The sequence below is a fragment of the Canis lupus genome, chromosome 15 (assembly GCF_003254725.2).
Source record: "Canis lupus dingo isolate Sandy chromosome 15, ASM325472v2, whole genome shotgun sequence".
Lineage (NCBI taxonomy): Eukaryota > Metazoa > Chordata > Mammalia > Carnivora > Canidae > Canis > Canis lupus.
In genome coordinates this window covers 58,666,769-58,681,570 of record NC_064257.1, presented here as the reverse complement: position 1 = coordinate 58,681,570, position 14,802 = coordinate 58,666,769, and the positions used below count along the sequence as shown (strand labels likewise).

Below are 14,802 nucleotides of genomic sequence, written 5' to 3'. Positions count from 1 at the left end.
GAAAGCTCTGGACTATAATGAAGGAACAGCAGAAACCCTGTGGAGTTCAAAAACTGAGAATGACCACAAAGATAAGTATAGGAAGCATTTTGCATCCATCACAAAATTGCTAGTCCAGAGCAGCTCAACATTAAGAGAGATCCCCGGAAGGATTTTACCCCATGTGGAAAAGCAGAGCAGGAAAACCCCAGAGAGCCTCAATGCCATGGTTATTTGCAGCCTTTGCTACTGAAGACTCCCACAGTCTTCACCGAGAAGACTGTCTGCATTTTCTCTCTGGTGCAGGAACTGTCTCTGCAGTGAGACCTGTTCCCGGGGCCCCACTCAGTGCTGTGCCCTGCTGTCCAAGACTGGAACACCACAGTGCCTTCCCATCTATGGGACCAGAGCTGCTGCTGCTCTGCACCCCACCTCCAGGATTCTCAGTCAAGGCTTTGATTCACTATTACTGGGGAAGTACTTCTATTTCTCTTCGTTCTGCCTTCTAGATGCCAAGCTCAGGCTTTGACCGACCATCACCATGACTGTACTGCTGCAGCTCTGTGACTCACCACCATGGTTCTAAATTGTAACTCTGTCCCACCGTACCTGTGTTCTTTACCACCCCAGGCCCTATGTTGTGGCTTTGACTACTCACCATCACCAGGTTGTGCCCATGCAGCTCTGTGCCTTATCTCTGGGGTTCTAAATTGCAACTTTCACTTGTTATCACTGTGCCTGAGCTGCTGCTGCTGTTCTGCAACTGGCCCACCAGGGCTGGAGTCAGAATGTTGACCCCCCATCCCCAGAGCATGCTGCTGCTGTACACTGCCCCTCACTCCCCTGACCCAAGCTGCCACCCAGGGCCTGTGCCACTGCCACAGCTCCTCTCAGCACCCTGTGATCTGTGTCACCACAGTGAGTACCAGAGACCAAGACTCCTGCACACTCCTGTACCTCAGAAACCAACACCACCACTGCAACAAGTTCATCTGTGCCTTAGGATCCAGGCACTGAGGTAGTTCTGTATGTGCCTGGTCCCAGGACCCCGCTGGGACCACTCCTTTTCAGGGGGCGGGACCTGGTCTCAATGTCCTTGGTCAGAACATCCTCCAACAGGCAAGAAAGGAGAATTGGAAGACTCCTGCAGCTGTCACCTCTGAGAACTACCGTAACCCTACCTGCCACTGCCACCCACAGAACCTCCAAAGTCTTGGTCAAAGAAGACCCTTCATGATTGTCATTAACACTGGCCTAAGCTGATGGAGTTTCGTGGAGACTACACTAATTTGCCTTCCCAGGATCCAAAAATGCTACATACCACTCAGCCAACACCTTCATAACCACCTTCCGGTGAAAATCTTTCCTCATTGAAGCCAGTCTGAACAGTCAGGAAGAGTTGACTGTTCCCTCAAATATGCAGAAACAACACCAAGCCGAAAGATACATGAAAAAGCAAACAAACAAAGAAAAAGCAGATAAAAAAAAGACACCACCCAATGGAGATTTATGAGACACTCGAAAATGAATACAAAATGATTATTTTAAGGAAGCTCAGTGAGATTCAAGGGAAACAGATACACAATCCAGTGAAGTCAGGAAAATGATGCATGAACAAAATGACAAGTTCAATAAAAAAATAATAAAAACTATCTATACAGATTTATACAGATTTTGATCTTGATAATCATTCCATGGTGTGTGTGTGTGTGTGTGTGTGTGTTTGGCTCTGTTCTAATGTAATCACATTTGCTTGAAAATGCTGCTGTATGTACTATAGTTATCACACTATAGAGATCTCCATGAAACCTTAGGTTGAGGGATGCCTGGATGGCTCAGTAGTTAGTAGTAGTAGCCTTTGGCTCAGGGAGTCCCATTGGGCTCCCCACAGGGAACCTGCTTCTCCCTCTGCCTGTGTCTCTGCCTCTCTCTCTCTGTCTCTCATGAATAAATAAATAAAATCTTAAAAAAAAAACAACAAAAACCTTAGGTTGAAAATACAAGGGGGAGCTTGACCATGACTTTTGGTCACCTCAGTGAGATAATATATGTAAAGAACTTAAACTATTTCTCGGCATATAGTAAGATACGTGTTTTAATCTCCACCCTTACTTGCTTCCCCTCAGAATGCACTCTCCTCTCTAGAGTCCTCTCCCTCCTTTCTCTATCTTTATTCCCCAAGCCTTCATCTACTCTTCATAGACACTTGCAACCAATCTTTCCATTCATTGGGATAGTAATGGTTGCATTTATGCTTAGAGGCCATCTATTGACCTCTATTGTGCTTATCTTCCCTATTGAGTCCCTTGGTCACCTGTGACTAAAGAATCTTATACTTTGGGATATTTTGTTATAAATCTTCATATTTTCTACATAGCAAGATGTAATTTTTTGTACAAAATATATTTTCAGTAATAAATGTTAATTATTGGTAGTCTCAGGAAATTTTTATTACCAGAAAAAGCGAACTATACTCCAGATTGTTGAAAATTTAAAAATCAAATCATTATATTCTTATAACAATAATAACTTAGGATCCATTTAGAGACTTAATAAGTTATAAATTTGAATCTATTGAGGGATAAACAGAAAATGGAATGAATTCTAATGCAAATGTGTGCATTTTAAATAATACAACTTCACTAATTTCCATGTCAAAATCATTAATTAATTAGTGATTTATATTTCTATTTATTCCAAATTCTTTAATTAGTGATTTGTGTTAGGAAAATCATCATTATTTTTCACACTCCAAAAACACATTGTGAAAACTGTTATAATAATTGACATGTTTATTTAATTTATATGGTTCTTTACCAAATAGCTTTAGCTATAACACTTAAGTGGGCATAAATTTTCTTCTGGAAATGAGAGAGAAGTTTCTTGAATATATTTTTATATAATCCTCATGTTTAAAGAAGTATGTAGTTGAGCTATGCTTACCTATTCACTGTTTCTCCCAAAGGATTAAATATTTTACAATTCTGTGCCTTTGCACAGCTTAATGTTCTTTCCAACAACAAATTAGTTTAGTACTCTTTAATTCTTAGCTCAAGCAACAATTTTCACTGTGAATCCTCCTTTTGTCCCAGACTCAGCATAGACAGTTGCTCCTCCCATCCTTGTTTCTACATCATCCTATAAATTCTCTGTCATTGTTTTATAATTAATAGATAAAACGTGAACTTCTGAGGATCAGAAATTGATGTTATCTATACTTCATTCCTATCTCGTAGCATGGTGCTGGCCATGTATATTCAAGACAAACCTGTATTCCAGGAGTGAGTTAGTGTGTGAACACTTTATTAAAGTGGTAACATGGTCATGAGATCAATACATTATAATTATACTTTGAATTTCTTCACAAGTTAATAAGATAAGTGGATAAAGCCAGTGAGAATGTATATTATCAATTTGAAAAATATAATTAACAATATTTTCTTTTTAGAAAAAAATAATCAATATTTAAAATTAAATAAATCTATCTTTTAAACATTTCAATATTTATGCTGGATATCCTTCACAATGAAATATTGCCTACAATACATAATTAAAATTATCAAAAGCTATTTATTTTCTTAATTTATGTTCTTTCCATTTCAAATTTATGGCTTCAGAAAAGTAGCCCAGCAACATATATTAATTTTAGATTTTCCCCATATTTCAATTCAAATTCTAATAGTGTAAAACAATGATGCTGTAAGAAGGGACTACAGAGTCATCATTTTTATTTAAAGGTTTTATTTATTTATTTAAGAGAAAGAGAGAGAGACAGAGCACAAGCAGGTGTAATGGCAGAGGGAGAGGGAGAAGCCGACTACTTACTGAGCAGGGAGTCAGATGTGGGGCTTGATTCTAGGACCCCAAGATCATGACCTGAGCTGAAGGCAGATGCTTAACTGACTGAGCCACCCAGGTGCCCCAGAATTATCACTTTTATCTTAAGATTGTAGGTTAGGTGAAAGAACATTTTTTTTCTCCTAGCATTTTTTAAATCCTTAAATCTTATGCATTGTAAAATAAAAAGTAATTTTATTCTTTATACAGAGAGGAGTACTCATATTATTTATGCATCATGTATGCAGTTTTTAGTGAGCACTCTCTATTTTGATTATTTTAATTATCTATTATTCTTGTGAGTCTGCATTATTTTCTAACATATTTTACTACCTGATACCTCTTCTCTGCAGGCTATTTTTTTCCACCCTAAATGCCCGTACACAATTCCTTCACCTAGTTAAATTCTACTCATCTTTTAAGATCCAGTTCTTTTATGCCTTTCATGAATATATGAACCAAAGATGTCTTTTCTGACACATTGTGACAATTCTTACTGATTGTATTCTAGTGATAGTTTATGCATATGTCTTGTCCATTTAACTTAAATACACATACTATTGTTAAAAAAATCAGACAAAAAATATTCTGATGTTTACATTAAAGTCATGAATGTAATTATATATTTTCTATAATAATGATTGATTTTATTTTATTTTATTTTTTTATTTTTTTATTTTTTTTAATTTTTATTTATTTATGATAGTCACAGAGAGAGAGAGAGAGAGAGAGGCAGAGACACAGGCAGAGGGAGAAGCAGGCTCCATGCACCGGGAGCCCGATGTGGGATTAGATCCCAGGTCTCCGGGATCGCGCCCTGGGCCAAAGGCAGGTGCCAAACCACTGCGCCACCCAGAGATCCCTATTTTAAACGTTAATACAAATAAATTTCTATTTAACACTTAACATATTTAATATTTAAAATTATAATATATATGTAACAAAAGCATAATACAAATATTGTTAAACATGGATTTGATTTGTAAGTAAATTCCATTCTAGTTGGATTTTTTTTTTAAGTACGGTGCATGTCTCTTGTTACTTTGCATATGGACTTAAGAATTCAAAGTAATACTGAAGATATTTCATCAATCCAATAACAAGTTCTTTTTATCTTTTCTTCTTTAAAATCATATAAACATATCAAATATAATATGAATCTACAATGAGAAACAACTATAATTTGGACATTGGAATTAATGACCTCACACCAACATATTAAACCAAATGAGAAGCAGCTCTAGATTAACAATATATAGCTTTTACAGGTTATGTTTTGAATATCTATATATCTATCTGTATCAATCTACTCATTACATAACTTATAGCATATATTTTTAATAAAATTGTACATATGCCATATATTATGAATATATGTAATAGTTCTTAAAACATAAGAGAATTGCTTACTTCTTCATGAAAAGATGAAACCTACTGGTTGGCCGACTGAAATAACTTTATCATCCCATTGTGCATTTAGCATGACACACTATTTCCTGTCTTCCATACACTGTCATAGATGCCTGACTTCGTTCAAGCTATGTCTTCTGATAGGATCTTCTTCCTTTTGCTGTAGAAATCAACTACTTATTCTTACCACCTCATTTGCTCTCGATATATTTCACAGTTCTTGACATTTTCAAAGCTTCCTTTCACCTGTCTAAGAAATAATGTATTGTTCCCCTGACTGTGCTCTTTAGATTTTATACATAATTCCACTATTGAATATCACATTTTATTTCACATATTTTTATGAATATATGCCTGTCCCTCCACAAGGCTGTTAAATTCTAATGTTCAGAGACTCTATTAGGTATAGTGCACTCTCTTGCAGGTATTCTTCTAGACGCTGTGGATATACCAGTTAAGACCGCAAAGTCCCTTTTGCTAATTTCAGTAAAGGGAACATAAAATGAACAAATAAGTACATATTTTTCCAGGAAGTAACAACTTCTGTGTGAAAAGAATAAGAAGTAAGAAAAACAACTAATAACGGGGGTTATGTTTTAGAATGGTGAGAGTTGAGGCTTGTTGAGGTGATATTGGATCAAGAACATGGTTGAAATTCCAAGGGAAGTATTTTAAATAAAAGATCAGAAAATTTGTTAAAGTCAGTAAGACTGAAAATTCACCATGAGAGTTTACCGAAAAAGTGTCTGTATCTCCATGATTTAGGAGGCTTGATAGACTGCATTTTATTTGCAACTGTTTATTTTCCAGGCATTTTATAATTGAATTACCCTACCAGAAGATATATGTTTTTGAGAAAGTACGTGTGTGTATATGCACGCACACACACGCACTGAATGCCTCAGGGAGGCAGCTCATGTGTTCATGGGTATGCATGCTTCAGAATAGAGGAGATTTGCTACAAGATTGTGGTGGAGTGGCTCTGCTGAAAGTCTCCTATTATCAGCTTCCATTGATTTAATATTACTTAATATTAAGGAGTACTATTAATAGCTCTAATATAAAAAACTTTAATTTTCGCATTTTAACCACATAGCACATGGATGGAAATAAATAAATATAAATATTGAACATGAGTATTTTCCTGAAAATCAACATTTCACTTTTGTTTCATGGTATTTGTCTGGTAAACAATAATTACACCAAAGAGAAGGGAAGAACCCTGAAAAGAAATTTAAGCTAGGTAGCCTTTTAAGATTAATAGTCTTTACCTTTTTGCCACCAAAATTTGTATTTATACATCCTTTCTTTCCATCCATTGACTGTTTTCACTGTTACAATCTATTGATCTTTATTCTTGAGGTTAAAATTATGTGTGCTTACCTCAGCTTCTATAGCAGTACTATATAGATATGCATTGTATATAAATATATGTAAACACAATGCAAATAAATACAAATACAACAGAACTTGTAGCAAATATTTCTCTTTTTTTAAAAGAAATGTCTACATGTTTTTTTTAAAGATTATTTATTTATTCACGAGAGACACAGAGAGAGAGAGAAAGAGGCAAAAGACACAGGCAGAGGGAGAAGCAGGCTCCATACAGGGAGCCCGACATGGGACTCGATCCTGGGCTGAAGGTGGCATGAAACCGCTGAGCCACCCGGGCTGCCCTGCAGCAAATATTTCTAATCAAATTTTATGTGTGCTGTATGATACACTATATATATATATATATATGATTCAGCTTTGGTGAATGACATCTTTTTACTTCAGTAACAAGTATGGATCATATGGATTCTGAGCAAGATTACTTAGGACACATCACTTTTGGATGCAACAGACTTATTTGTCTCTTCTGTTAATGTTTAAATTTTAAGATTCATTATGGACTTGATTAAATATGCCAGTAAAATTATTCTGTACATTTGACTTTTCTTAAATTCCATGACAGAAGATTTGTTTTGTTTGTTTTCTCAATACATGATCAACCTAAACACGGTTTGAGTGTGCTTTATTTTACACTTTAGGCAATGAAAAACAAATAAATAAAAACATCTTTTTTTTCCTCCCATGACTTTAAAGAAAATCTATAGTCCCTCAGAATGTGTCACCCATTCAACCAAAGGAAATGATATGCTTAAGGGGGAACCCTTAAGTTGAAAATACCTTCCTAATATGTTAGTTATCAGGGAGCATGGCCTTACCAAATGCCTTTTTAAGGGTCGAATGCAAACCAAGTCACATGGGGCTGAGGGAAAACAATGGCAACCTAGAAATCTTTTCTTTATCACTCCCATACTGGAGGGGGAAAGATGATGCATTTTATAGATGTTCCCTACATCATTCATGTAGTGTAGACATTATTTTTATGTGTATTCAAAAGAAAGACTAAGTATATTCTCTCAAAGTAGAGAGAGAATTGTTTTACCTCTTAGGGACCAATTCATTGTACTTGCACTTGCTTCATTCTTATATCCTATGTGAAGGGAAGCCTACGGGATGACTGAAAAGGTATATAATTAGTCTCATTAATCTAGTGATATGCATATGCAATTTTAAAATAAAAGAGTATCCATGGGTATTACTTGTATGAGGTTCATGTCTTTTGTTTAAGTGATTTAACTTTTATAGTATAGAATGAGAGGACAGTTCACCGTCTAATGTTCATAACTTAATGCTGTTATAATGGAAATTATTCACTTAGTATTTAGATGGTTTCTTCTCTTTCCAGAGACCTTGGACTTCTTAGTAAAAAGGAAGGAACCAAGTAAACCATGTTTGAAGATACCATGGACAGACATTTAGTTTTAGTGCTTGATGAAGAGACATCAATTTTTATGTTAGAATCATCATGAGATATGAAATGCTATGCTAAAATGCAAATGCAAGATAAGAAACATTCTTAATAATATCTTCTAGAGTGATAGCATTGTGCTGTTTAGTGGGACTAGCAACCTATGCATTAGTGTTATTTAGCTATTTTCTTGTCTGCCTAGGGGCTTTAGGACTACCTCATCTCATTTTAGAAATTACTGTCTACCCCAACGTGGCTTAATTTTACACTAGCTCAGCTAAATTCTATTTATTATGCTATTTTTTATATTTAAGACATATTATACAATCAATTGTTCCTTCTGAATCCACCCTACTGCCCAGATTGTCTTTGCCAATCTTTATCATAGTGTCTGCAAGGGTCTATTTACTCATTTCTACTATTGAGCTGGATTTCATGAAATCTACTTAGTTCATTAGTATAGCACTTTGGTATTCTTCCAAAAAATCGTATAGTACAAAATAAAACACAAATGGTTTACTATTATTTAATTTTGATAGGTAGCCAAAATATATTTATTATTTTAAGACAAGATCAATTTATCAGAAAATCTTTTGAAAGAATGTTAAAATTGAGTTATACCGAGGAATTGACATTTTACCATCGTAGACAAGATCTAATTTTTCTTAATGTAAGAATGTTATTCAAATGTATCATGAAGACAGGATAACAAATCTTTCTGACCTCTTAGAAATTCTCATATAATTAAAAATCATAATTTTCTCCCTAACATTTCCCCATTAAAAATAATCAACAGTTAAAACATGAGGTAATAGTTTATAAAGTAAAATTGTGGAAAGTATATATCCAGGTGAATAATGCAACATTTTAGCCATATAGGCAAGTTGAAACAATTTTGACTTTGAAATTCCTAAATAATATTTAATAAATATCTACTGACATGGTTCTAATACAAGTTTTGCAGTGAATGAAGTAGTTTACCCTTACTTTTTTCTTATGTTACAGATTTGTTATTCTTAGTCCATTAAATCAACTTCTATTTTTTCTTGAAATACATGCTTCTTGGATATTTTTAGTTTGTAGAATATTTAAGGCTATTTTCATTGGTAATTTGATTATATATAATTATATAAATAGATAATTAGGTTTTAAGAAAAAAAGTACAATTAAATATAATATCAGTGAGTGTTAAGCCTATTTGACAAAAATTAAAATAAGGCTAATATCGGTATCATACAAACTTATGATGGCAAATCCCAATTAAGATTTTTGACAATACCAAGCTGTCTTACTCATCAACTGTCACAAAAAGCAGTGCATTTAAAATCTCATCAAATTTCTGACAAATCAACCTACTTCACCACTCAGCTGACTTTCCTTCTAATAGATAAAGAAAATAAATCCTCACAGACTAAACTTTCAAAATTAATTAAATCAAACCTATGAACCTCTTGCATCTATGACCCCACTTCTCTGTGCCCACCTGTTATATTGGAGAACAGGTTCTCCTTCAATCTAAATGTCTCCACTTATGTTCTGTGTCACATTCAATAACCTTATAAAATCCATCATATTATCTTTCCCTTTTATCATAATCTTCTCCATTTCTACTGTGTATCTCCTATCATTTACACATTTTCAATTCTGATTTAAATAATATAAAATAAAGATGAAACAAAGAGGAGAACAAAAACCAAACATGATACCTTTATGAATTTCACTTAGTCTCCAGCCGCACATCACCCCAGGCCTTTCTTTCCTATACATGTTTCTCTCATTCCGTTTTTACTACTTCATACGCTATTCAATTTCCCTCTCCTTCCTTCAGTTGTACTTCTAAACACATAACACCACACAAAAAAATGTGTTTTCTTTGAAATCAATGATGCCATCTATGCCACTTTTTTTTTTTTAAGAGAGAGAGAACAAGTGAGCGAGTGGGGGTTGGAGAAGAAGTGCAGAGGGAGAGAGAAAATATATATATATTTTAATATCTACTTATTTGTTCATGAGAGACAGAGAGAGAGGCAGAGACACAGGCAGAGAAGCAGGCTCCTCACAGGGAGCCTGATTCAGGACTCGTCCTGGAACCTGGGATCACGACCTGAGCCAAAGGCAGATGCTCAACTGCTGAGCCACCCAGGTGTCCCAAGAGAGAGAATCTTAAGCAGGCTCCACACCCAGTGTAGTGCCTAAGGTGGGGCTTGAGCTCACCACCTTCAGATCATGACCTGAGCTGAAATCAAGAGTCAGACACTTAACCAGCTGAGCCACCCAGGCACGTCTATGCCACTTTTTCTGATGAGCATTGCCTTAGACATAATGGTACTTGATCTGTCAGAAGAATTCCACATTATTGAAAATTTTCCCCTACATAATATATTCCCTGGGATTCCATGATTCCATGCTCTTTTGTTTTTTTTCCTATAATTTGTCCATCCTTCTATTCTCTTTTTTTGCCTAATTCACTTAATATTTTTCTTATACTGTTTCAGATACTTAGTTCTAGATCATTCAACTCTACTATATGTTCTCCAGATACAGTACTGATGATTTATACACAGGGTGGTGATTTCTAAATTTATACGTCTTGTTGAAACATCTCCCATGAGTTCCAGACATTTTAACCATCTGCCTACTTTGCATCCTTAGAGTGATATTTAAAGTAAAATCAAAGTCAGCATGTTCAAACATCAAACCCATGAAAAATTCAGGCTCTTTATCTCTTAAAAGACATAGTAGACAAGGATTACTTTAAGTGTCTGAGCAACTAGAAGGATGAAGAGATGGGAAAGATGAAGAAGATGAGATAGCCGAAGAAGGAAGGAAAGATCAGAAGTTCAATTTTGGATGTGATATGTAGGCTGTTACTATATATCCAAGTAGAGATTCAAAAATACAGTTAAATACATGAGGCTGAAGTTCCATGGCGAGAGTTGTTGGCTAAGAGATATAAATTTGGGAGTCCTTAGAAAAGGTTAGTGGTCACAGCCAGAAGACTAGATAAGATCACCAAAGGAGCGAGGATATGGAAGAAAGATAAGGGTTCAATGTCTAGGAAAATTGAGGAGATGAGGAGGAATCAGTAAAGCAGATGGGAAAGGGGTGGCCAGACATCAAGAGAAAAATTCACAGAGTGAGACAGTATTAGAAATCAAGTGAAGAAGGGATAAAAGTGCTTCTTTTCTGGCTTTCTCATCTTAGAGGCATCTTTACCCTTCTAGTGACTCAGATCCTCGAAACCATCCTCATCTATTCTGTTTCTCAGGATACAGAGTTTATTCTATCAGGAAATCTTGACAGTCCTGATATTCCAACAGCACTGCTACCACACTGTTCCATGCATGATCACTTCCCACCTGGATTACTGCAATACCCCTTCCACTGGTCCCTCTAATTTTTTCCTTGCCCCTTTTAACCTATTCTAAATAGCCAGACTGATTCTACCTAATGCAGTTCAGATAATGTTACTCCTCTGAGAAGAGACTTTCAGTGTTTCCTCAGCTGCTTTAGTATCAGAGCCAAAGATCTAACAAGTGCCCCAGATGCTAATCTAGCTCCCTTTTTGCATTCCCTACCAAACTCCCCTTACTCAGTCTAGTCTACTCACAGTGGTCTCCTTGGCAGTTTTGACAATGCCAAGAACTTTGGTACCTTAGGAAATGTGTGATTGTTTTTCTCTTCTAGAATCTGTTTTCCCCAGGTAAATGCCCTGAATATCCTCTCATCTCATTTAAAATTTTGTTCCAAAGTCATTTTATCAGTTGATGGACATTTGGGCTCTTTCCATAATTTGGCTATTTTTGATAATGCTACTATAAACATTGCTGTGCAAGTACCCCTTTGAATCAGTATTTTTGTATCCTTTGAGTAAATACCTAGTTGTGCAGCTGCTGGGTCATAGGGTAGTTCTATTTTTAACTTTTTGAGGAACCTTCATTTTGTTTTCCAGAGTGGCTGTTGCCATTTGCAATGACATGGCTGGAGCTAGAGTGTATTATGCTAAGCAAATAAGTCAGAGAAAGAGAAATACTATGTGATTTCACTCATATAGGAATTTAAGATATGGTAATAACAGATGAAATAGGGAAAAGAAAAAAAAGGGACAAAGAAGCAAACCATAAGAGGGGCAACTATAGGGAAAAAACTGAGGGTTGCTGGAGGGACAGTGGGTAGGGGAATAGGCTAAATTGATGATGGGTATTTCTTTTTAAATATTTTATTTATTTATTCATGAAAGACACACAGAGAGAAGCAGAGACATAGGCAAAGGAAGAAGCAGACACCCTACAGGGAGCCCAACATGGTACTCAGTCTCCAGACCCTGGGATCATGACCTGAGCTGAAGGCGGACGCTCAACCGAGCCCTTCAGGCACCCTGGGTGATGAGTATTAAGGAGTACTCTTGTGATAAACACTGGATGTTATATATACATGATGAATCACTAAATTCCACTCCTGAACCTAATACTATACTATATGTTAACTAGCTAAAATTTTGATTAAAAACCTGAAACATGAAAACTTCATTTTATCATTGTGGACCCATGTAAGATTGCAGTCACTTACTGTAAAACTACCTTCTCTGGTATATCTTTTTTCTAAATAGAATTTACTGACATTTATGCATTATGTTACTTTGAGGATATATTTTTTATTTTGTTTTGTTTGTTTTATTTTGTTTCATTACTGTTTTGTTCATCCTTTGTAACCTTGTCACTTGGAGCAGTGTCTGGCACATAAAAACAATCTGTACATATTTATTTAAAGAATAATGACTAAATGAATGAATGAATGAATGAATGAGTGAATGATGAAAGAAGAGGAGAGAGGACAGAAACATTCTTTTCATTAACAAATATGTCTTTGGAAAACTTAAGCTTGTTTATCCTAATTATGAAAGAATAATATATTTTTAAATCAAATTCATTTTAAGATTTTAGTTTTAATGAACAACAGATACTCTAAATTAAAAATAAATCAGAACTGGAAAAGGTAAATTAATTAACAAAGGACAATACAGGATCTAAAAGGCTGGGTCAATTAGGACAAGAGAAATAACACACAAAGTATTAAAAGTCGAATAGAATCAAACATTGAAGAAGCATGTTACATAAATATATATTTGTCAAAATGCATTTGTATCCTCAAATATGACTCTGGAATTAACCCTTGCAGCAAAATAAGTTCTTATTTTAACTATTTTCATGAATTTTACCAAAATTTTTTGGGATTCATATAATTCTGAAATTTTATTTATATATACGTGTCATGTTTTAATTAGAAATGTGTTTCAAAATTATTTTTAGTGTGAGGCCCTGAAACTTTTACACAGTGTAAACTGTGCTTGAATATTAATTGAGAAGGTATAGAGGACACAATTTCTACTTAAAAACTTGAAAGCAAGCTAATTCTTTTGGGGTTGCCTGGTAACTAATAAGGAGTATGTCAAATTGAAAGACAGATCTGACTGAAGCAGCATTTGAATAAATAATAGAATTGTTGTCAACTTTAGCCTTAGAGAAGTGAGGCAGGGACCAATTCTAAGTTAAATTGAAGGAAAGACAGTTGAAATGTCTTTTGTGTTTTTTTTAGTGAATTGTCCACTGTTTGTCCTTAAACTTTTTTTCCTCACCAACAATTTGTGATTAATGCAGAGACGTTGAAAATAAATTCTGAAGACATCACTCATTATCTGTTGAAATGAAATGAAGTGGCCTAAAGCATTTGAGTGGCATGATTATTTATTATTCATTACCATTTATTTATTTATGAAACCATATTATTATAATGTATTAGTTTCTTAAGAAATATATGTACAGTAAGAATGATAACTACTCCAATAAAAGATTGCATAAGTATTTTTTAAGGTGAGATTTGTTTACAATGACTCCAGGGTATACGTACAACAAAATATCTTGACAAGTCTTTAGTTACCATGATCTGTTATATCAGGCCGTTGATCACATACTCACAGTATTTGACCTATTTCTATTTTAATTCCAGCAGGAAAAGAGTCAAGACAGTTCAAGAATCAAAGGTAAGAAATGACTGTTTTAAGATCATAGCTTCATAAATTCCTATAAGTATAGGAGAAGAAAAAATTGATTTGGCTTTGAAAATATATCTAAAAATGAGAAAAACAGTAAGAATTTGAAATTTTCAATGTGGTTTTAAAGCCACTGTGAGCCCTTTGGGAATTCTACAAGATCACTGGGGATCCTCCATTGAGGTCTCCTTTCTTCATATAGTGTTGTTGGAAACTTAAGACATAATTTTCTGAATTGTTCTTGTGGCATTCCTCCACCAGGCATTTTCCAAAGAGTTGGTGTTCTGTTACATCTATGGTGAAAGTTGTTGGCCAGAGATATAAATTTGAGAGTCCTTAGGAAAAGGTTGGTGGTTAAGGCCAGAAGACTAGATGAACTTTAAAAAATATGTCTCATAGGAAACCAAGTATTGAGTCACTGCTGTCTCCTTTTATTTCTATGAAAAATCAAAACAATATTTATATGTTAAAATTTGGTGTAGCTTTTAATGGTATAGTCAACTCTAGTCAGACATAGGGAAACTCTTTTCCCCATAATGACATTCTTATGTTTGATGTTTATTGTTGAGATAATAAATTACACTAGGTAGATTATAATCCTGCAGCAAAAGATTTCCATTAACTTGTTTTCCTGTTGATCATAATAATGAATTTAACAGATTTTTCCTGGATTAATCCTCTGGCCTCTCCCTTCACATCCTAGCACTTCTTATTCTACAAACTAGAC

At 34.9% G+C, this 14,802-nt stretch overlaps 1 protein-coding gene across 4 annotated transcripts in view; it reads left to right on the top strand.

The window, feature by feature from the left end:
* Positions 1-14,802, top strand: part of FSTL5 (follistatin like 5) — a 684,718-nt gene that overhangs the window by 109,694 nt on the left and 560,222 nt on the right. For 2 of the 4 annotated variants that reach the window (XM_025439183.3, XM_025439181.3), the window contains exon 3: positions 14,036-14,066. In XM_025439183.3, coding sequence (XP_025294968.3) covers positions 14,036-14,066 — 31 coding nt within the window. Of the gene's footprint in view, positions 1-14,032; positions 14,067-14,802 lie in introns of all 4 variants that reach the window. The other 2 variants (XM_025439182.3, XM_025439180.3) reach the window with 1 other exon arrangement.